The sequence below is a fragment of the Geotrypetes seraphini genome, chromosome 13 (assembly GCF_902459505.1).
Source record: "Geotrypetes seraphini chromosome 13, aGeoSer1.1, whole genome shotgun sequence".
Taxonomy (NCBI): Eukaryota; Metazoa; Chordata; class Amphibia; order Gymnophiona; family Dermophiidae; genus Geotrypetes; species Geotrypetes seraphini.
The window spans coordinates 2,531,771-2,556,089 of record NC_047096.1 but is presented as its reverse complement, the minus strand read 5'-3'; the positions used below and the strand labels follow the sequence as shown (position 1 = coordinate 2,556,089).

The 24,319-nt window shown below is 43.2% G+C and overlaps 1 protein-coding gene across 4 annotated transcripts in view; it reads left to right on the top strand.

Moving 5' to 3' along the window:
• The window catches only part of PIK3C2B (phosphatidylinositol-4-phosphate 3-kinase catalytic subunit type 2 beta), a 93,216-nt gene that overhangs the window by 31,389 nt on the left and 37,508 nt on the right, over positions 1-24,319 (top strand). For all 4 annotated transcript variants that reach the window (XM_033918035.1, XM_033918037.1, XM_033918038.1 and 1 more), the window contains exons 6-12: positions 4,871-4,982; positions 7,210-7,289; positions 7,562-7,625; positions 8,994-9,140; positions 16,097-16,130; positions 16,682-16,877; positions 22,434-22,556. In XM_033918035.1, the coding sequence (XP_033773926.1) occupies positions 4,871-4,982; positions 7,210-7,289; positions 7,562-7,625; positions 8,994-9,140; positions 16,097-16,130; positions 16,682-16,877; positions 22,434-22,556 (756 nt within the window). The remainder of the gene's footprint in view (positions 1-4,870; positions 4,983-7,209; positions 7,290-7,561; positions 7,626-8,993; positions 9,141-16,096; positions 16,131-16,681; positions 16,878-22,433; positions 22,557-24,319) is intronic.

Genomic DNA, 24,319 nt, shown 5'->3' with positions numbered 1-24,319 from the left:
GAATCCCAAAAACCGGGATGGGCCCTGTCCTTCCTGTTGAACTGGGGAGTTCTGCAGTAAAACAAAGCTGCCTATCTGTAACTAGAGTTCCCCAGGGTCAGCAGGACAAATATGAAAAGGCATAATTTAATTCAAATAAACAGATCAGTCCAACATGTGGGTGGCATCATTTGATGAAACATTTAATAGCTCCAGCCAGGAAGAACAAAAAGTTCTTTTAGCTGCTGTGGTGCCTCGTATATTGCCAAAACCCACCCGACAGACTTTTGATGGGCTCCCCCCCCCCCCCCCCCCGCCACAATGGTTCCATGACTTGTGACCTGCACCTCTCTGGAGTCTACTGGGGGCAATTTCTTGAAATAGATTAGTTTTGAACACAGAAAACAATTTTATCAAGGGCTAGAGTAGGATCAGAATCAATAAAACCCAAAATACTCTACTCTCATCCAAAGACGTCAAAATCACTGCCAGAAAAATCTTCAGAAAAATGACCTCGGTGAACACAGCACTCCACTCAATTCAAGCTACTGACAAGTAGTCAAGTGAGCGCAGTAATCATAGGCCATACACACAGTGATTTTAAAATGGTCGGTGGTCTTCATCATAAGACGTTAAGATCTCAATCTGTAGACTTTGGAGGAAAGGCAGGAGAAGGGAGATATGATAGACATTTAAATACCTACGTGATGTAAATGCACATGAGTCGAGTCTCTTTCATTTGAAAGGAAGCTCTGGAACGAGATGGCATAGGATGAAGTTAAGAGGTGATGGGCTCAGGAGTAATCTAAGGAAATACTTTTTTACAGAAAGAGTGGAACAGTCTCCCGGTAGATGTGGTGGAGACAGAGACTGTGTCTGAATTCAAGAAGGCGTGGGATCTCTTAGAAAGAGGAAGAGATAATGATTACTGCGGATGGGCAGACTGGATGGGCCATTTGGCCTTTATCTGCCATCATGTTTCTATTCTTTTAAAAAGGTGGGCTTTTAGCCTGGTTTTGAACAGGGCTAGCGATGGAGCAGAAAGTACAGAGAAGTCTCTTCCAGGCATACAATATAGCAAGAGGGAAGGAAGAAAGACTGGAGTCGGTGGAAGAGGACAGCAGAGATGAGCCTGACTGGAGTTCCCAGGGAGGAGCTGCAGAATTAATAGATACAGAAACAGATCGAGAGCCAATGAAGTAAAGTTATGTGAGGGTGCCTTGAAGCAGACTACAAAGAGGAGAAGGAAGGAACCGCCATCGTCAAAGAAGCTTTGGATGATTTTCATGTTCATGGTTCTGAATGAATATTTTTTAGCTTTATTTCTTAAAATTCCATTTTAAAAAACTACAGCACATAAATTTACATTCTACTCAGTAATACATTGCTTAACGAGAAAAATATATCCAAACAGTCAAGCATTCCATTCTTGAAAGGATGTGGTAAGAGCGGTTAAAAAAAAAAAAAAAAGGTTTGGACAAGTTCCTGGAGGAAAAGTCCATAGACTATTGAGACAGGCATGGGGGAAGCACTGGAATGCTGCTACTATTTGGGTTTTTGCCTTGTGACTTGGATTGGCCTTTGTGGAGACGGGATAGTGAGCTAGATGGACCATTGGTCTGACCCAGGCTGTTCTTATGAAATAGTCCCTCTATGCCCCTTTTCCCTTGTTCTTTACCCTGCCTTCATGATCGTCTTAATTTGCTTTTGAATGTCTTGATGTTGGTCTTGGGTTCAGAATAGTTTGGAAAATGTCCTTCGAGTCTTCCAAGTTTGAATGGTCTAGGAGTCATACACAATCAGGCATTATAGTTCTGAGCCAGAGTTAGCCTCTTTGTTGGATTATCTCTACCAGTTGTTTAGTGTGGGTACAAATGCCTTAATTATGCAATTTGACCTCAGTAGTGCTTTTGATCTGGTGGACTATCAAATTATGTTACAGTGTTTAGGAGCTATTGCAGTGTCGGGTAATGTCTTGAACTGGTTTAGTGGTTTTCTTGTAAATCGTTCTTATCCAGTACATTTAGATTATTCCTTTTCTCAGAAATGGAGGAATGCGTGTGGGGTCCCTCAGGGCTCACCTTTGGCTCCCACCTTGTTCAATTTATACCTGGTTCCGCTCAGTTTACGAATCTCCTCTCAAGCTGTATAGTTATGCAGATGACATTACAATAATTATTCCATTGACTTCTTTTCTCAAATGAAATTCTATCTTTTAGTCAACTAAGACTTGAAGCTGTGGAATCTTGGATGAGTGATTTTAGGTTAGAACTTAATCCTGATAAAACAAGATTTTTCTTGGCATCTCCTTCCGATATGATCAAGGAGGACATTCTAGCTTTCCAGGCAGGCAAATTGAACGATTGGCCGGGTAACGCTATTATTCACTCCTCATCCTATCTTAGTTTTAGAAAATTAGTAAAAACGAAACTGTTCAACCGATTTGTAACCTAAGATTTATCCTTTATTCTCTCTCCTATTCTGTATACATGTATCCGATGATTTCACATTGGGACTATTTCTATGATTGTCCAGCTCTTCTTATTGTAAACTGCCTTGAACTATTATGGCTTTGGTGATACATAAGAATAAAATTATTATTATTCTAAATTTGAACGGTAACATTTATGCCATTTCTTCGACTATCAAAATTTTGGGAGTCAATCTTGATCGCAAACTATCCTTTGATTTTCATATCACTACTTTGATGAAAAAAATCTAATTTCCTTTTATGGAAATTAAGAACGGTAAAGTCCTGTTTTGATTTTGCATTGTTTAGACTGATGGTGCAGTCTCTTATTTTGAGTTTGTTGAACTATTGTAATCTTCTTTTTCTCTCAATCTCTAAGGGCCTATTTTACAAAACGTGGCAACAGCCCAGAAGCCCTTTAAATCTCTATGGGCTTTGGGGCCATTACCGCGCAGCTTTGTAAACCAGGCACTAAGTGAAATATAAAAAGTATTCAGATCATTCAGAATACTGCAATACGGTTGATTTTTGGATTGAAGCGAACAGACCATGTCTCACAGTATTATTATAAATTGCGTTGGCTGACAGTTGAGGGCAGAGTGATTTTTAAGTTGAGCTGCTTATGTTTTCAAGTTTCAAGTTTATTAAATTGTTTGATTAAACGCTTTTCCAATTTGAAAGCGTTTTACAAAAATAAAAACAGAATTTAAAAAAAAAAAAAAAAAACTAACTTATACATAATATTCTACTAAACGTACAAGGGTAACATCCTTAGGACAAAGAAGAAAACTAGAAACAGTGGGAAAATGGGGAAGAAATACAATTTTTGTTTAAAGAGTACATAAAAGGAAAACACATTGGGGAGATAAGGAAAATAAAAAGGCCAAAAAAAGGTCATTAGAAAAGTATAATGGTTTATATTTAAGGGAAAAGAAGTTAACTGATATTATTATGCAAGGAATTAACTGATGTTATTATAAAAGAGAACTGTCAGTTAAATGCTTCTTTAAAAAGAAGACACTTTAAGTTCTTTTTAAAAGTTTGCAAATCTTGTTCTAATCTTAAATACAAAGGGAGAGAATTCCATAACATTGGGGCAGTAACAGAGAAAATTGAAGCACGGCGAGTTCCGATGATTTTCAAAGAAGGAACATTTAGGGTAGATTGAGAGGCTGATCTGAGAACTCTGGATGAACTGTAAGGAATCAGGAGCCTATCTATAAAAGCAGGAGTATTGGTTTTTAATGTATTAAAGACTAGGAGAGCTATTTTATAATTAATCCTGTAAGATATAGGCAGCCAGTGAGCATTTTGTAATAGAGGTGTGACATGATCAAACTTTTTAGAACCTGAAATAATCTTTATTGCAATATTTTGAATGAGTTGAAGATGTCTTATATCCTTTTGGTAAACTCCTTTTAATAAGGAGTTACAATAATCTAATTTTGCGATAACTAAGGAGTGAATTAATGTATTAAGAGTTTTAAGGGTCTGAATGGATTGCTGCCTAGTTATCTTTCTGATTCTTTCAAATTTGTTGATAGGAAACATTTACGTATAGTCACTTTGATTTTCCATTAGTCAAGGGATGTGTCTATAAACGTTTCCTTGGTAAAACGTTGGCTTTCGAGGCAGCTTTATGGGAGAAAGAAATTGGTATTCATATATCAATTTCTGCATCGTATTCAGTCTTTAGAAAAATATTGAAAAACATATCTTTTTGGCAAATACAGCATCATGGTTAACCTTAGCTTTAGAAATTGTTGGAAATTTATTTTCTGTTAAATTCTTATGACTTTGATCTGCTACATTGTTAGTAACTCTTGACCTGTAAACCGCACAGAACCGTGAGGTGTATAAGAGCCAGATTAAGCTGTTTGGAATTGGAGCCTCATGCGCTAATCCTAGATAACGTATACCCTGAGCTTGGCGGATGGTGATAGGTATTTTTGTGTCACATGCAGAGTATCATTTAGACTTCATGGTTTGTTTGGTGTTTTTGTCAGCCATTATGAAAATAGAATCCACCAAAATTTAAAGTAAAGTAATGGTCTCTTTAGCTATGAGATATTGAAAAAAAGCAGGGTCAGTCCAGTGGTCCATCGTGCCCAGCAGTCCGCTCACGCGGTGGCCCTCTCGTCAAAGACCAGCACCCTAACTGAGACTAGCCCTACCTGCACACGTTCTGGTTCAGCAGGAACTTGTCTAACTTTGTCTTCAATCCCTGGAGGGTTTTCAGACCCTTTTTAGTACCTTCTTCTCAGTCCATAGAAAAAGACCGAGAGACTCTCACCGCATGTAGCTGTTTCTTTCTCCATTCTCGGCACTGTCAGATGCCACCACCTGCGTCTGTGGCTCCCTCATCCTGTCCTTCACTGCTCTGCCTCGTTTTCAGTGGTTTCTTTTTTATTGTATCTGCAGTGAGCATGTCCTGGGCAGCCATGAGTACATTCAACACTGCAGGAAATTCGATATTGAAATCCAGCTGAAGCTGATGGAGAAGGAGAGCATGCGTGGGGATCTGGTCAGGAGCGTAAGTGTGACTTTAATGTGTGACTTTCTATACCATCTAACAGAACAAGGAAAGAAAATAATTACAGTTACCTAAAGGGTAGTAATCCCACGACAGATAGTTGTTCGAACTCTGTATCAATTAATTAAAATACTGTCTTTTTACACTGCTCCAGTGGAATTCCCCAGAAGCCCTGGAAGTTAATACATCCTTTGTTCACTGCGGCATGAAAGAGACAACTGATACCCTTAGTCAAGCTTCAGGGCCAGTACAGGATATTAGATGTCTCTCAGTTAACTTACAGGGATCCTGGTCCGCCTGCCCCCGAGATCCTAATCTAATCTAATCTAATCTAATCTAATCCTTAGGTTTGTATACCGCATCATCTCCACGTTCGTAGAGCTCGACGCGGTTTACAGTAGGAGAAATAGGAAGGAACTACATGATAATTAGACTCAGTTATCATGATCACCCAATCGATACTCTCCCCAAATAATCCTGAAAAACACAGAATTGAACATTTTGAGGGTAATTTTACAAAGTTCTCAGCCCAACCAAGAAGAGAATGACGTGGATATGGTTCAAACAATGTCAAAACCTAGAGCTTCGTTTCTGCAAGTTGGCACTAAATTGATGCCCAGAATTTAGGAAGTTGGTTGCTTTAGGTCACCTGGGTAAGAAGTGCCAACACGTGGAGCTATTTTATACAAACAGATAAATATGAACAACGTAGTCTATGGTGACCAACTTCCCTGATGCAATAACAGCGAAGCGTGACTTGTGTCGCTAGCTGGTTTTTTTGCAGATAGGTTTTGTGTCTGGGAAATTAAGGGCTCCTTTTACGAAGCCACGTTAGCAGCTTTTAATCACGCGCTAACCCCCGTGCTAGCCGGAAAACTCAAGAGGAGGCGGTAGCGGCTAGCGCGGCCGGCAGTTTAGGGCGTCTTCGTTAAAGGAGCCCTAAGACTTACCAAGTTGAAGATTTCACTGTTTAGAAGATGAAATGTGGTGAGAGATTTGCATGAAAAGAAAAGAGTAATTTGATGTATGTTACTTTGTAAAGGCAGCAGAGGCGTCTTTTCTTTAGAAATTAGGTTCTCCAAAATGTCCCTTGCCAATGTGTGCACGCCTTCTCTACCCGTGCATACGGATTGTTAAAATGAGGTACATAGATCCCAGCTGTACCCCAATGAATTCCCAAGCAGAAGCCCTTTCAGTGCACCCAGGTTTTAAGCATTTCGACTCTTAAATGTTTTCCCTTTGTTTTGCTTTCACTTAACAAATGTATTTAATACCCTTCTTACCTTATGTAATGTAAATATGTATTACCCAACGTAATTATTTATAGTTTGTACTGTTTGTTTCTTATTGACTATCTTTTTAATATGTACATCGCTTTGAATTTGATTAAGCGATTAATTAAGAAAAATAATAAACTTGAAACTTGCACGCTTTCATCAGAGCTGCTTTCCATTCATTGAAAAAGGCTTCATCAGGGCTCTTTCATCGCCGATTGTTTTAACACGCTTGCAATGAATTGTCATCTCTGGAGTGAACTGCGATGAATCCCGATGCCTCTCCACCCCCTCACCCCCAAACTCCTCTCCTCCTCTGCCCCCCCCCACCCAATATACCTTTTCAAAAGTTCACCGGTGCATCTTCCACCCCCTCCTTGAACAGCCTTGGCTCCCTTCTGATGTCAGTTGCTAGTGGCTGGATAAGGACATGATGTCAGAGGGGGGAGAGAAGACCAGCATGAGAGGGAGTCAAAGGTGCTGTTCACGCCAGTGAACATTTTAACAAGTATGCGGACTGGGGGATGCTCCTACCTGGGGGGTGCTCCTTCTTAGGTCAGGATGCTCGTATGTTTGGGTGGAGTGGGAGGCATAGCTCCCCTCCCCCCCAAGAGGTCGGACAATTCACTGTGGTCAATTGAGCGATGAAATGGCCATAATTAATCATCTTTAGACCTTTATAAAATTATCTCCTATGAAGGTAACTTCCAAAAACCATTTACCCAGGTAAAAGGTACTACTTCCCAGATACATAGACCATATGATCACGTTCTCCCCCCCCCTCCCCCAGCAAGTAACAGTTTGCTCTGATGTCCTGATGGTTCTTTGAGTTTATGTGGCTGCTCTTTGCCAGCCTTCGAGCTACTGGTGCCCCAGGTTACTGCCTGGTCTGCTTGATGGTTAAGCCGGCCCTGACCAAATTCTTCATCCCCCTCCCCCCTTTTCTTTTCCAGGCAAGTGACCATCAGAGTCCATCGACCCTAAACCATCATGTGCACCTGCAGGAGCGGCCAGTTAAGCAGACCATCAGTAGGTAAGACATGAGGAAGAGGCACAAAGGGCAGGAAGGCATCAGGGCAAGAGGAACGGTGTTTAGAAGGCAGGAGGGAGCACAGAGAGCAGCAGGGAGTGAGGTGAGGGACCTAGAGGACAAGAGGCTTAGAGGGCAGGAGGGAGGGACAAGGCTTGGCAGGTCTGAAAGCAGAAGAGATGGTCTGAAAGCAGAAGAGATGGGAGAAGAGGATGAGGTAGCCTGAAGGCATAATAAGAGCCCCCAGTGTAATGGTCATTTCTCTTTCTTTGAAGGGAGGCCCTATCTCTGCTCTTTGATACCTTCCATAATGAGGTTGATTCCTTCTTGGATGCAGAGGTGAGTGTCTAACGCAGGAGAAAGAGGAGCCTGGAAGTGGTGCAGAAATCACACTCTTGTTTCTTGCTGTGACTGATTTGCATATGACTCTCCTGTAAATACCCACTTGGATTACGTGGCAATATGCCTACACTGTGGACAGAGAGTGGGCAGAGCTCACACATAACTTTTAGAGATACAGTAAGTTAAAGGCATATCTGCACCTCTCAGATGCAGCTCCTCATTGTTACGTGCGCATTAACTCGGTTAGGCTCATATCCTAGACAGGAAAGGAGGCACCGCAATCGCTTATTAAAAAGGCTCCTACCAGCTAGAGAATGACATGGGGGATAAATTTGTCCCCGTTCCCGCAGGAACTCAATTTCCCCGTCCCGTCCCCACGAATACTGGCGCTGTCCCTGTTCCATTCCTTTAGGCTCTGTCTTAACCGCACAAGCCTCAAACACTTATGATTTTAAAGGTTTGAGGCTTGTGCAGATGAGGACGGAGCTTAGGCATTGGTGGAATGAGTCATTATGACATCACAATCTCAGCTCTAGAATGTTGCCACTTAGGATTTTAAAGTGTAAGGACGGAGCTTAGCCATTGGTGGAATGAGGCATTATGACATCACAATCGGAGCTCTAGAATGTTGCTACTTAGGATTTTAAAGGGTTCGAGGTTTGTGCGGATGAGGGCGGAGCTTAGTCATTGGTGGAATGAGGCATTATGACATCACAATCTGAGCTCTAGCATGTTGCCACTTAGGATTTTAAAGCATTTGAGGCTTGTGCAGATGAGGATGGAGCTTAGTCATTGGTGGAATGAGGCATTATGACATCACAATCGGAGCTCTAGAATGTTGCTACTTAGGATTTTAAAGGGTTCGAGGTTTGTGCGGATGAGGGCGGAGCTTAGTCATTGGTGGAATGAGGCATTATGACATCACAATCTGAGCTCTAGCATGTTGCCACTTAGGATTTTAAAGCATTTGAGGCTTGTGCAGATGAGGATGGAGCTTAGTCATTGGTGGAATGAGGCATTATGACATCACAATCTCAGCTCTAGAATGTTGCTACTTAGGATTTTAAAGCATTTGAGGCTTGTGCAGATGAGGATGGAGTTTGCAGAAATGGGGCAGGGATGGGATGGGAAAATGAGTTCCCACGGGGATGGGGAAAAATTTGTTCCCGTGTCATTCTCTACTACCAACCCCTCTAGGAGCCTAGTTTCATTCACCCTCCTACAGAATTGCCCTCCTAGAGGGTTGGAGAGAACGTGGGCTGTGCGGTTGGGATGTAAGGTTTTTTTGAAGTGTGGGTGCAGGGCATAGCAGACGTTGATTGTACAGTGTCCGTCTCTGGTCCAGTTGCTTCTTTTTCCTTTTAGGGGGATTTCCAGTTGAAAGCTGAAAGGGTGGTGCAGTCAGTCATGGCAATTAGCAATTCACTGGCAGCTGTTGAGACACTGGAAATTACCACTGCGCTGAATCAGCTACCGCCCTGCCCCTCCCGCCTGCAGTCCAAATTCAATAAGGTAAGGAAGAGATCGGAGCAGCACTGCCCTGTTTCCCCTCCAAAACTCACTTAAAGACAAACAGGTCAGTATATTCAGCCCGAAGCTGCTCCTTGCCAGAGACTGCTTGTTCGGGGCTATCCAGCCATTTTCAGCAGTGCCATTGGAAATGACTGGTTGAAAGAAAACTGGCTATTTTGGAGGCATTTGGGGGGTGGGATCAGCACTTAATTGGCCACGATCACTGCAAAAATAGAACCGCATGAGCTGGTTAAGTGATGGATATTGCACTTAAGTGGCTCTGGGCACTGGAAATTCAATGTCGGAGGCTGGGCGTGGTCCAGCATTGAATTTCTGGGCCTTCAGCAAAACGCAGAGCACCACCAGCTAAATTAACTCTGTTTAATTGCTAGAAGTTGAGTCTGATTGATTTTCTGTCTTCTTTTGATCCACTGCTTTTCTTTTAATCTCGTGCTTTATATTTGGTCCTTCTCGGAAGGCCTTTGGATTTGGCACTTCACTTGTTCACTAGATATTTGGAGATGGGACAAGAGAGGGGTGCATGTTCCTCTTTCTAAAGAGAAATCTTTCCCAACTTTACAAACCTCCTCGTTTACGAATGCATAGTGCTGGATTTAGCGCCAGCAGCAGCGGTAACTGCTCTGACAATCATAGGAATTCTATGAGCAGCTACCGCCGCTGCCGGCACTGAAACCCACGCTATGCGTTCGTAAAAGAGGAGGAAAGTTTCCTTCTGGTTCTTTGAAACTGGCTGGTGCCACAGACACCTTTACTCCCCCAAGAGAAGAAAGTAAGGGCGTGTACCAGCTGTCTTATCCCCTCGTGAGTCCACCTTTCCATCAGCAGAAAGCCTCTGGGTATATGGTGTGTGCCTCCAGACAAGCAGGGGATAAGTGGCTGCATCTGTGGTGATCCTTTCAACAAAGGCTCTCGTGTATATATAAAAAAGAGAAACTTTACATCGCTATCTGATGCACTATTACAAAACGGGTGCGTGCATCACTATATATGAGGGCTGTTCCGAATGTTCTTATTCAGTTTGATTTGGCCCTGAATGTTGCCCTAAATGCATTATTCGTATTCAGCCAAATAGTGATTTAAGTTTGAATGCTAATAATCCAGAGCTCTACCGTGCGACATCCTATGAAATAAACACTTGATTTCTGGTTTCATGTTGCCGCTTTTATAATTTGTTATGTTTAAACCTCGTGGCTAGTGGTTAGAGCTCCAGCCTCTGCACCCTGAGGTTGTGGGTTCAAATCCCACACTGCTCCCTATGACCCTGGGCAACTCACTTAATCCCTCCCCCCCCCATTGCCCCAGGTACATTAGATAGATTGTGAGCCCACCAGGACTGACAGGGAAAATGGCTTGAGCACCTGAATGTAAAGTATATAAATACCTAATAAATATTTTCATTATTCGTATTCAGCTGAATAGTAAAATATGCTATTTGATATAACTCATTAATTAATTAATTAATACATACAGACACACACAGATTCACACTCTCATACTCTGAAAAGTTTTCAGCCCAATCAACCAACATCCTAAATTCTGAGCGTTATTTTGCCGCTGTGTTATCTTAGTTCATTAAGTGACAATTTGCGGAATTGAAATTCTATGTTTCAGATCATTCATTGAACCAAATCCACATCAATCTCTTCTTGGATGGGCTGAGAACTTTTCAGCACCCCTCATTTATTTACATACCTCCTTAGGAGGGATATAAATATAGCGTATTTAGCTATAGTAGTAAACCTCGTATATGTGTGTATACATAAGAACAACCCAATGGACCATCAAGCCCAGTAGCCCTAGTACCTGACCAGAACCCAAGAAGTAGCAATATTCCATGCTACCGATCGTAGGACGATTGATTTGGTATAAACATGTGCATATCAGTAGGATGATCAATGTGTCAGAAACATCAGTAACGGCAACAGATCAGGTACGCAGCCTAGGAGTAACCTTAGATGGACACCTATCCCTATCTGCCCACATATCCCAAGTAATCTCCACCTCCTTCTACTACCTCCGCCAACTGAAAAGGATCAAACCCTACATCTCCACACCTGACCTCGCCCAACTCCTCTACGCATATGTCCTCTCCAGAATGGATTACTGTAACTCCCTATTTAATGGACTAACCAAAAATAATCTCAAACGCCTCCAACGTGTCCAAAATGCAGCTATCCGCCTCCTACACAACCTCAACTACCATGATCCCGTCTCCCCAGCACTCCGCGCTGAACACTGGCTCCCAATTAGCCAGCGCTGTGCTTTCAAGGCCCTAGCAGTAGCCCACAAGAGAATTTATGCCACCACCCCCTCCTACATAAAATCTAAGCTTCCCATCTACACCCCCACTCGCACCCTCCGCTCAAAATCGGAAATACGCCTATGCATTCCCCCTGGAAGGTCCCTCCTCTCAGAAACTGCCCGCAAACGATCCTACAGCCACTTCATCCCACATCTCTGGAATAAACTCCCCCCCCCAACTCAGGCAACAGAACTCTTTATTGACATTCCGTAAAATGGTAAAGACCCTCATCTTCAACTAAAGGTCTCCCTCAGTCTACACCCCCCCTTAAACCCCACCTCTCTCTTCTCTCCCCTATTTAACTTCTCCTAAATTTCAGTATAGTCCTCACTTAGTCTGTACTCTGATAAATTGTCTGTACTCTGAAAAATTGTTTGTACCTTGATAAATACTGCACAATCTTGTATGTCCAAGCATCTAAACCTATTGTACATCTTATTTGCCTAATTACTTCTACTGTGTATGTTTACTTGTAGACCGTTCTGAGCTACTGGGAGAACGGGATATAAATCTAAATAAATAAATAAATAAGATTGATTATAGCATAATTATGCCAGTATTAACTCTGTATTGTAATACCACCACAGAGCTCTGTGTATTCAAAACCAATGCTGGGAAGTTTTTGTTCACCCAACGGGTGGTGGACACCCGGAATGCACTTCCAGAAGTTGTGATAGGACAGAGTACATTATTAGGGTTCAAGAAGGGATTGGACAATTTTGTGAAGGAGAAGGGGATAGAGGGTACAGATAGAGGACTACTACACAGGTCCTGGACCTGTTGGGCCACCGCGTGAGCGGACTGCTGGGCACGATGGACCTCTGGTCTGACCCAGCAGAGGCCCTTCTTATGTTCTTATGTATTTTAGTATAGAGCCCATGTGTTGAAACACCTTGCAGAAGCTCTTTGTAACTCTATATTGTAATACCTCTGAATTGACTCCCCAGTCATTAGTAGCGGTACAGAAGCTCTCTTATATATTTGTGTGTGTGTGTTTTTATACTATCAGTGATTTACATCACTAATAAAATGTGCTGTCCGGCAATCCTCGCACGTTGTAAGTGACAAATGCTCGGCCATAACATGGACAACGTAGCTGCTTGTTATTGGCAGATAAGTTGCTGTTTCATGAACAAATGACTGAGAGAATTCACTTTGAACACAAATCTATGGATCCATTTTTATTCTGCTAGATACCATACTAGAATACTAAGAAGCTAGAAACAAAACCAGGAAGAAAACATCGTCACATGAAAATACATAAAATCATTCAGAGTTTTTCTTGTAATGAAACTTCGGCTTCTTTTGAAAAGACATCTTTAGTCTGTCAGAAAATGCATTCCAAAGTTTTGACACCTGTTATGGAAGGGGTCTCTCCAATACTTCCCGTATTTTATCCCCTTTGGGTTAGGGAACTAGAACTCTGGCCCTGACCCAACATTGAGGAATAGAGTGAGGTGCGTGACCATACAGTGACTTACGTATTTTAAACATCACTCTTTCCTCGATGGGAAGCCATCGCACAGCAAAATGTACTAGCGGATTCTGTATTTTCAGTCTCTTAATCAAAGACCGTAAACAGCCATTATAGATCTGTATCTGTTGAAATGAAGCAGATCTTTAATTCTTCTCAGTGTCATATGTGCCCAAAAATGGGAGATTAACGATGTGTTTGAAAAAAAGAGACAAGTTATGCTCTTTGTGGCTTAGCATTTGTCAGTTGGATAACCAGAGAGCACATTTTATTACTGACATATAATACTGATAGAGTCCTTATTTCTAAAAATGTAAACATTTAAACCATCTAAATATACACAAATTTATATCAACTTTTTGTTATAGTGCAAGAAAGGTTTGGAGAATTTCCTGGAGGAAAAGTCCATAGTCTGTTATTGAGAAAGACATGGGGGAAGCCACTGCTTGCCCTGGATTGGTAGCATGGAATGTTGCTACTCTGGGGATTCTAGAATCTTGTTACTCTTTGGGGATTCCGCATGGAATGTTGCTACTCTTTGGGGTTCTAGAATCTTGTTACCCTTTGAGGATTCTGTTTGGAATGTTGCTACTCCTTGGGTTTTCCCCAGGTACTAGGGACCTGGATTGACCACCATGAGAACAGGCTGCTGGTCTGACCCAGTAAGGCTCTTCTTATGTTCTTATATTCTTAACAAGCGGAGATGTAATGTTTGTCCTTTGTATATATACAACAGAGCCTCTGTTGAATGAATGTTGTTTCTCTCTTGACAAAACATTGATTATTTGGGATTACACTTATGGTGATGTCACCCGTGATGGATCCTCTGTGCCTAGGATGTTAGTCCTCAGAACCGAGTGGCACCCTCTGATGAGCCTAGGCTGTATTGGAAAAGGTGGGGCTTTCAGGCTGTAGGATTTTCTAGCAGTGACCTGGAGAAGCAAGTGGGTTTCATGAGGACCTAATATTCTGCTGTCCTTAGAAAACACTTAGTTAAGCAGGCAGGATATGGAATTTCTAGCTACAGATCTTAACAAAATAGGGGAAATGGGCCAACGGCTTGACAAGACGTAGCAATGTGCTTCTGCCAGCAATGGGCCATTTATGGTCACTTTTCTTTTGTTTTCTCCTTTAATGAAGGTCACCTGGGAAGAATAAAAATAAAGTAGCTGGCTAATGAAACCAGAGTTCAAATTCCACTCCTTATGCTTTTAGACACCTCACTTAACCCTCCATTGTCTCAAATTTAAGCCCTCCAGAGATAGGGAAATCCCTACTGTCCCTGAATGTAACTTGTCTTGAGCTACAGAAAAAGCCTGAGCTAATTCCAGAAATCTTTCCCTTCCCTTTCCTATGGGAATTAGAGTTGGATTCTAAAATTCAGAGATCCCTCTCCAAAATATGATATAATCTGGGTATTTGGGCAGAAGTCTAAATGGCATCTTTGCAGATATTCATGGAGGATGACTTCCAGTTGGGTTACTGAAGTCCTTGTGTGCCTTCCAGGATGATGCCTGCTTCGACCTAAGTGAAAGAGATGTGATCTGTTATCCAGGTAGATGGTGTGTGGCTGGCTATGGAAGTCCCACAGTTCCCTGGTCTCTTCTAAGTTTTAGAAGAGTTTCTGATGCTAGTTGATGTTGAGGGTACACATACAAGAATCCCTCCCCTAATACAAGAGAAGGCATGTGAACCTAGTCTTCTGTTTGTCCCACTCCTCATATAGCACCGAGGAACCTTCCTTTTCAGAAGATCTTCTTTGCTATGTCTGGGGTCCACTCGTCCAATTCTAGGACTTGACTCAGTTTTGTCTACCTGGAAGTTGTCCTTCCTGCTTGATAGTGGCTCTGGTGGTTATTCCATGTGAGTTGGCCAAATTCTAACACCTGACTGTCTTGCAGCATATCTCTGAAAGCTTCTAGAGCATTCTAGATTGTCCTTAGTTCCAGCGGTTTATATAGTGAAGCTTTCAATAGGTCCCGGGTACAGTTCCCATCAACATAAGCTACCAAGGTAGTGATCTTTCTTTGTGGAAGAAAGGCCTTCACCTGAGTTGTTGCAAGCTGAACTTCTGTGATTTCCAGTTGAGATGACGGGCTTACTTGGAAATAAGGTAATTGATGATGAACTCCAGTGACACCACTGCCCAGCTGGCTCTGTTGCTTATTTATGGCTCAGTTCCTGACATGTGCAATTGTGCACCTGACCAGTGAATTATCCAGAAGGGAAACACATTCTACCCTATGTTGCTAGCACTGACAGCATTATGTGATACTGGAGGTAATGTTTTCCTATTGGGAACCAGAAATACTTCCCGTGACTTAACTGTATTTCTTTATGGGTGTAAATGTCCTCTTGGATCGCCTCAGGTGGCTCTGTGTAACAAACAGGGGGTCTCCCATCAAACATGTAGGGCAGTCTGAGGAAGAGGAGAATCACAGCTGCGCAGAGGAAAAAGATGTTCCTGTGTTTGTGAAGGGGTGATCCAGTGAGGCAGGTTTTCAGCACCCCTAAGCTTGGACAGCCCAAACCAGTGCCACGCTGGCTCACCCCAGAAGCCAGCCCAGCCCCTCCTGATTTTAGGTTCTTTGCAGGAGGCAGTTCCTGTGAATATCCAGTTGCTCAGTCTCTGCTCAAAATCTGCTGCTCCATCCCTCCCCCCCCCCTGCTCCCCAAGAACCTGCAATTTCCTCCAAGCTACTTCAGGAGAAGGACAGCCAGAGTATGAAGGTCAAGAGTCATGGATTTGATTGATATTCAGCCTTTCTATGGTAGAACCAAAGTGGTTTAAATTTATTAGATTCAGGTCCTTTCTCTTTTTTCCCAAGGGGGCTCCCAATGTAAGTTCTTGTAAACCGGGGTGATGGAGGATTAAGTGACTGGCCCAGAGTTACCTGAATCCAGCTCCTAAGGTTCTCAGTGCAATCTACTAGCCATTAGGCAACTCCTTGGCTCCTGCGAGGGGGAAAAGAGCAAGAATAATCATGAGAGAGGGATCTAAAATGTCCTATTACCCCATCCAGCCCTGCCTTATCATGAGGACCTGCGGATCCTACTTGTTCTCAGAGAATAAAGCACGTAGCCTCCTATAAATGCAGATGGAGTGCTAAGGGAAATTTCACATTTCTTTCCTTTTGTTTTTATTTTTTCCTTGAACAGGATCCAAGTCTTCTAGCAAAGAGGGAAAATCGAGGTAAACATTTTGCTATGATTTTGGGAGCTGTCTTCTTTTGGTTTTAGCTTTTGCATGCATCATTGTGTCTCTCTGTCCATATATCACCCCAATGAGCTGTACTGTAGTTCTGTATAATCTATTGCTGCTACGTATAAAAACTTTGAATACCTGAAGCAGAAGAAACAAGAACTACTGCAACTCAGAAATGCTCCTAAATCTGCTCATGACCCACCAGTAACTTTGCAGAGCAAGACTGATAGAAACATGATGTCAGATAAAGGCCAAATGGCCCATCCAGTCTGTCCATCCACAGCATCCACTATCTCCTCATCTCCCTATTGGCTAAGGCTCTTAACATATGCATCTCCTCTTCCTATAGGCTAAGGCTCTTTACACCTGCATTGTGAGGTCATAGAGCTTTATGGTTATAGAAATATGATGGCAGATAAAGGCCAAATGGCCCATCCAGTCTGCCCATCCGCCGTAACCATTATCTTTGATCAGTGTTGTGTGTTGGAACTGCATGTTTTTAATGGCGGGATTGCCTTCGATTTGATTGTGTGTTACAGAAAAGGTTGTGGAATCATTGACAGCAGCCATCTTGGATCTGGTTCAACTCTACTGCAGCACCTTCAATGCCGATTTTCAGACGGTCATTCACGGAGACAGGAAGCACTATCAGACTCAGGATGTATCGCTCCTCACCAGTCCTCTGTCTTTCACCATATATGCCGTGCACAGGATCCCCATTACCTGGGCAGCCAGGTGAGACATTTCCCAGCATGGCCCGGGAAAGGAAATGTATGTAACTGTCATGTCAAGGAATGCTACAGACGTTTGGATGTCTGTCATCAGTTGTCCTGAGCATGTGCGCAGCAGAGTTGGCTGGCAGGATGCAGGTGAAGGGCTGGGTCTAACGTTGCATTAGTCCCACAGCAGCTTATGATATCACAGGCAGAGTGGGAACACTCAACAGTCCAAATTAATTTTAAATGTATTTTTCCCCTTTTCCAAACCCACCTTGAATTTAAGTTTAAGATCGGTTCTTGGTATCAGAATTGTAGATTTATTTCCTACCATTCCTCAGGTCAAATTTAAAATGATGCATTCCCTGACTTTTTCATATCAAGCAGCCTTGGAATGGACCGTTTGGGTCTTTATCTTCCGTCATCTGATAGGTTATATTAAAATGTTAGTTCTCTTCCACGTTCTGAAGTCAACTGACAACTTTTCTGTTACTGCTCAATGTGTTCAAATTTGTTGTTCTATGTCAGTGTCTCTCAAACTCTTTTACCTCTGGCATCCTAAATGGAGCAAATGTTTTTCATGGCACATTACTAATGAGATGATAAAATTGCAAAAACCAACACAAATTTAAATTTGAGAGTTATTTATTGAAAGTTCTTTAAGCTACGCGTGGGTAATTGTAACAACGGTGAAACTAAAGCAGATAGAATGGAATTGCAAATCAATGCGATGGATGAGCTTGTTTTTGACTGCAAATCAACTCAAAATGTGGCTCGATAGTCAACAAGCAAACCCGCATTTCATCATCCACCATCTGCAGTCGTTCTCTTTTTTTTTTTTTTAATTTAATTTCTGTCAGAGCTGAAAATCCAAGTTCACAAAGGCAGGAAGATCCAAAAAGTAACAAAGCCTTGATTGCTTTGCTGCTCAAGTTAGGATAAAATGACTTGCCATTAGTTTTCAAGGCCCAATCAAGCCAAAGAATGATGCTTGTCTGGGCAGTTCTATCCTTACGCACACAGACACGACGTACATGTCATCTATTCCAGTATACTTATGAAGGGAATTTCTAAAAACAAAGTAAAATTCTGGAATCTCTTCGGGACCCACCACTGTGCCTTGGCACACAGTTTGAGAGACACTGTTCTTTGCAATTCCAGTTTTCTTGTAACCATATTGAACTAATTCATTGGATAATCTTGGCCCCAGCAGATTCTGTGTTTATAATTGTAGCTGTCTTTGTCTGGTTGCTCTGCTGCAGCTTTTCAGTGATATTTCAGAAAAGTGTCTAAACTAAACCTTGGGCTTATATACCGCATCTTCTCTATAAAGATTGAGCTCGACGTGGTATACAAAAAATTAGAAAGAAAAGAAATACAATAAGAATTAAGAATAATATAGAAAGAGACAAGATTTACAATTTTGAGAATAGCCAGTCATTGGTCTTTCTCTGGGAGAGATGGAAGATGTAATCTGGTTTGGAAGGAGGGGAATGCCTTCGTGAAATTCAGCTCAGGTCAGTGGTTCAGAAACAAAACAGAGAAACGTAGTATTGACTTAACCCGGACAAGCTGTCAGGCTGTGCTGGAATCCTCTAGGAGAAGCCCCCACTGGCTGAAGCCTCTCGTGGCAGATGGTCAGTTCTCAGTGGGAGACTATGGCCCGTTGGCCAATGGCTCTATGGATTTCCAGCACAATGGAGGCTCAGGATCTGCCTTTGTGCTGTTCATGGGCCTTTTGTCGGTAGCTCGCAATTCCATGGGGAATGTGTATTTTTAGACACAGAAGGGGGAGGGAAGAAAGGCCATTCGGTAATTCCCCCTTCCTTCCCCTTAGCCAGTCTGCTGCTTGTCATGTTCAGGGTTTTGGAGAATGTGAAGGGGGACAGGCGTTGCCCCGTTGCCACAGGCCTTCTTTTCTTTTGGCTTTAATGTATTCTGATTGGCGTTTGAGAAAGAACAAAGGCAGGAGCCTGGGAACACCAAGCATCCTTTGACCTTTAGGCCGTGTAACCCTCTCCGTTCCTCGCTAGGCACCTGTCACATGTTCAGGGTGTGTGATGGGATTCATACTGGCATATGTCTGTCCGGTGCTGGGAGAGAACAGTCTGGGCCCAAACATATTGCTTAATCAGCTTTGATGTGGTCCTGAAGAGAATCAGATGTGTAATCTGTCATGCATGAGCAGAGTGTGAAGGTGAATGTACTTATGCAGAGAGATGAACCCATCTCCTTTGATAGTACGTCAATGCTCTCCCCTCACACGGACAGAAGTGCCTCTGGATTATTTATTGCCCTGCTGCAATTGTGGTGAGACGTGGGAGGTAGGAGGGTTGGAGGTACTGATGGGACTTGTGCAAGGACCAGAGGAAAAAGGGAAGGCCTGAAACGGCCCAGCACGGAAGCAGAATTTAAATCAGGGCTGTGGTGGGAAAAGAACCCTGAGAATTTATTCATTTTCTCAACCAGAATGTAACTGCGCAGGCTGAGTGAATCTAATCAGTGGCATAGTAAGGGAGTAGGGTGCCCGGGGCGGAAGGAAATTAGCGGTGCCCCCGCAGCCCATGCCTGCCACCCTTCCCCCACCGCCGCACACTACTGCCTGAAGAGTGATTGCAAACATATCATTTTGAACACTCATGCTGCTGGATCCTTGAGAAAGCCGGTCGGTACCGCAGCCAACTCCAGTACCTGGTGAGCTCCCTTTCAAGCCAAAGATGCCCTGACTTTCCCATCCCATGAGCCCATTGGTCCGATATACACTGATGATGTGACAAAGACCGCAAAGGCACAGGACTCAAAACTAACTACTACAGGTGGTTCCATTTGTGCCGTATGATTACTCCTGGCAGAATTCTCTTCCGTAACTTCTGCCCGCACATGTCTGACCTCTCTCCCTCCCCCGATGAGCCCATCAGCCAGTCGCTCGGGATCCGCTCCCAAGCCCCTCACAGCCTCAACCTTCCAGCACCTAACAAAAGGGAGGGTGGGCGGGAAAGCCGCCTCGGAGGACCAGGAACGCCACTAGTCTCGCCCCCCCGACTACCTCCGTGGCTGCGGCCCGCCAGTCGCTCCCCAGCCCTTCGGTGGGAAAACTCCGCCAGCCAATCCCCTGCCGCTTCCCACCTGCCTCATCCTCCCGGCCCCACGAGACGGGCTCTCGGACTCCCAAATCAAAAACAATCGATTGTACCTTTATACCACGACTAAGCCCATGGACACATCAGTCAGTATTTTCAGGACATGGTCCCAAACTATGGAGCTCCTTGCCCCGTCACGTTAGATACATTCAAAACCGAACTGAGCACATTTATTTAATTTTCTGTACCTTTCTCCCAAGGCAGCTCAGATGAATTTATTCAGGTACTTGACCATTTCTGTTTAAAGATGCATATTCATAATTGTATTCAATTACAATCACCCATCGTAACCTCAGTGAGATGGACCTAGGAATATTACTCAACTACCCTTGTGTCTCTTCGCCCCTTCCCCCCAACTTTACTCTAAGCGAATTCTAGTTCTACCCCCACCATCACTTCCATGTTCAGTATTTGTATGATACTAAGAAGGTTTTTAACCCAAAAGCGGGATAGAAAGAAAGAAATCTGTCTCTCTCATATATAATAGGCACATATATACTGAGGGTAATTTTATATTGGGCATAAAAGCCACCCTTGTGTCTGTAAAATACTAGCCCAGAATGTCAGAGCTGACGTTTACACTTGACTGTTCTAAGTTAGCCAGGCAGCTGCCTAGGTACGCCACTGCCACTGAATCTCTGCTCCCAACTCGGTCTGACTGCTTTGACAGGTGGGAGCCTCTCCTGCCCGTTAGATCATGCGGAATATTGACCCCACCACAGCATTTGAGCTTCTTGAACATAGACTTCTGTTGGGGGAGGGGAAGAGGTGAGAATGGTTGGCTTCATTTGGTCTGCCTGTTCCTAGGACATAACAGAAGTAAAACTTTAGTTTTGTTCTATGCAGCTAACAAAATAAGAAAAAGTGCTACAAAATCCTAATCCATATAATAACAAAACATATCAACCCAGCCATCATTACTTCCCCCAAAAGTTTTGAAACAAATAAGTGTTCACAGTAGTGTAGCAAGGGTGGGATGATGGGGTGGTGTGCCCTCCCCCACACCCTTCTCACTGCTCCCCTTCACCCGCTCTTTCCGCACCCCCCCCCTGCCACACTCGCATCCTCCCTTCCCACCCACTCCATACCTCTTTACATCATCAGCGTGAGCTGCTCGCTTGCATTGGCTTTCCCTCTGATGTCACTTCCTGGCCCCGCAACCTGGAAGTGATTTCAGAGGGTGCCAGGCCGACGTGAACAGCAAGCTAGAGAAGTTGCTCGCTCTGATGAATATTTTAAAGCGGTATGGGGAGCTGGGAAGGGAGAGCATGAGCATAGCATAGGGGGGTGGAGAGGTGCTGGTGCCCGGGGTGGTCTGCGCCCCCGCCTCCTCCCTATTATGCCACTGAGTCTTCAGTAACCGTCTAAAATGAAAATACGAAACAAGGTGATCAGTGAAAGCAGGGGAACCTGTGTGGATGTCTCTGAGGGTAATTGTCGAGAGCAGGGGTGGGCAATTCCGGTCCTCAAGAGCCGGAGCCAGGTCAGGTTTTCAGGATCTCCACCATGAATATGTATGAGATGGATTTGCATGCACTGCCTCTTTGAGCTGCAAATCTATCTCATGCATATTTATTGTGGAGATCCTGAAAACCTGACCTTTAAAAATGGAGAGGGGGGAATACATTAGGGTAGGGCTCGCTTCAAAAGAAGCATTTCAATTTTTCTATGGGTTCCGTAGCATTTAGCTCGCACTGAATCAATTAGTGCAGTAAATCGGTTAGTAAAAGGGCCCCAGAGTTAACTTGTATGTCATGTAAATATTAGAATGCCCAAGTTTGCTATTTCAGAGATAATAATTTGATTAACCCATTGTTTTTGAATATGTATTACTTTTAGTTCTTTGATTACATTTCCTATATTGATAAATAAAGAAGTCGGAGTTGGAGTTTGAAGTGGAAATATCGTAAGTAAAGGTTTTATGTACCGACTCCACAGCCCTGGTATTAACGCTGTATCCAAGAAACCAAATGGCAGAGCAACGAGAGAAATCCAGCTGTTGAGCCTCGGGAGGCTGAGTCCTGGCTCTAGAGCAGGGTTAGGGAACTCCAGTCCTCGAGAGCCGGATTTCCCCAATGAATATGCATTGAAAGCAGTGCATGGAAATAGATCTCATGCAGATTCACTGGGGAAATCCTGAAAACCCGACTGGAATACGGCTCTCGAGGACCGGAGTTCCCTATCCCTGCTCTAGACTCTTGGGGGAGGTTATCAGCATGGACTACCATTAAAAAGGGCTGTTTCCCTACTGGTCATGCTGTTTTAGCACAGGGTCTCCCAGCATAACATGGGGCGTCTTTATAGCAACCCACGTTGATAACTTCAACCCTCAGTTTGGGACCCGTTCAAGAGTTTTCCCGTTCAAGAGTTTTCTTTGTGTAACACTTCCCACATCATGTTTCCTCACACATTTATCATTCTCCTTCCTGTTGCAGTTATGAAGATTTCTACGTGTCCTGCTCCCTAAGCCATGGAGGGAAAGAGCTGTGCAGCCCTCTGCAGACCAAGAAGACACATGTCTATAAATACCTCTTCCACCTCATCGTCTGGGACCAAATGTAAGCCCAGTTTAGTTCTGTTTGAAATTCTAGGAAAATTTGGAGGGGATGAGAGATATTAGATCATGAGAGAAGAAGAGCCATTTTGAGTGTTGGAGGTGGAAGGTAAGGTTGAAAAACTAGGATTGCATGAGTTTCCCTGGAAGCTGCTCTCTCTTGGACTGTAGAGCCCAGTCTTAAAATAACCCTCCATAGCTCACTGGTATGATTTCACTTACCCCAGCAGTGCTATGGAAAAGGGATAATTATAGAACGTGTTAACCCTGAGGAGGACACAGAATGTCATACGGAAAAGGACAGAGGCAGAGAAAGCAAAATACAGACACAGGAGACAACGGACTGTGAGGAAGAGTGAGACAGAAAGCTAGAAACACACACCTGAGTTCACTACACATTTGGAAAGTACATTAATTCGGCTGATCTTGAAACTTGAGCAACGGAGAACGACACAGACAGGAACAGATGCGCCAGCACTGTGGCAAGACGATCGTGTAAACCTCCTTACTGGGAGCAAAGTCGAGAAAGTGTGCTTGGTGAGGTGGATTGTGAGTGAGGTTGCCGAATCATGGCACTTGGAAAAGGCTGGTGTTTCCTCACTGTTCTGATACGGCCATGATCTGGCACATTTCTTGATTGCTTTAACTTTGCAAAATTCATTGGGAAACAGCTCATGGGTCGATCGGCTTCCTCTTTCAATAAGGTACCACAGAAACCTGCATTATGGGAAATGTAGTTTCCAATTGTCTGTATGCTGACTCACTGGAGGTCAGAGTACATTGTGAAGAAATCTGTACAAAACATTAGTATAATTAGGCTGTTATTTATGCTAAAATAGACTCTTGGGTATATGTGATATGTTCTGTATGGTAGAAGGGATTATAAAAAGTGAATGGTTCTGCCTTTGATACTCAAACATCACAGTCAGTGCTTTTCTTTTTTAAATGCTGTTTAAAGATATTGCATATATTCAGTGCTGAATGTACGGAGAGACTGCTGGCCTTTTTGCAGGCCTAAATGACACGCATGACTATTCAAATAGCAGCTGAATCTCATCAGCTATCCACAGAATTGGGCAGAACTCCTGTGTTCCATCCAGGTCCGCTTTTGGTTGCCCCAGTGTTATCCAGATGGTGCTGTAAAACGTTTCAGCGGTAGAAGAAATTGCCAAAATAAATAGTCATTTAATCCCTATCCCTATCCCTGGCTCACCTACTACAAATTTAAACCCTGATAAATCCAAAGCCTGTATAATGAACCTTTATGAAAATCAAGAAGCTGAAGTGAGAACTGAATATGGCAACACTGATTGGTTTCCTGGTGTCAATCAAGGATGCATCTTACGGTCTTACCTGTGTAACCTTTATGATGAAGCCATTTTTAGAAAAGCAAATTTAGAAGAAGAGAGTGTTGGTTTCAAAGTTGGTGGTCGAAACCTATGCATTATGCAGATGACACAACATTCATCGCCAGCAGTAAGGAAGATATGTTTTATCTACTGAGAAAAGTCAAAGCTGAAAGTCATTAAATGAGATTAGAACTGACAAGAATAGAAGTTGTAGAGAGTTTTAATCTCCTTGGATTCCTTCGTAAACAAGGAAGCAACTGCTAATGAAGAAATGGCTCTTGGTCGCTCTATAATGAAGGCTCTTGACAAAATATTTAAAGGCAAGGAAACAGCACTCAAAACAAAGATCAGACTTGTCCACGCACTGATTTTCTCGGTGGTTAATTATGGATGTGAAAATTGAACATTGTGGAAGCAA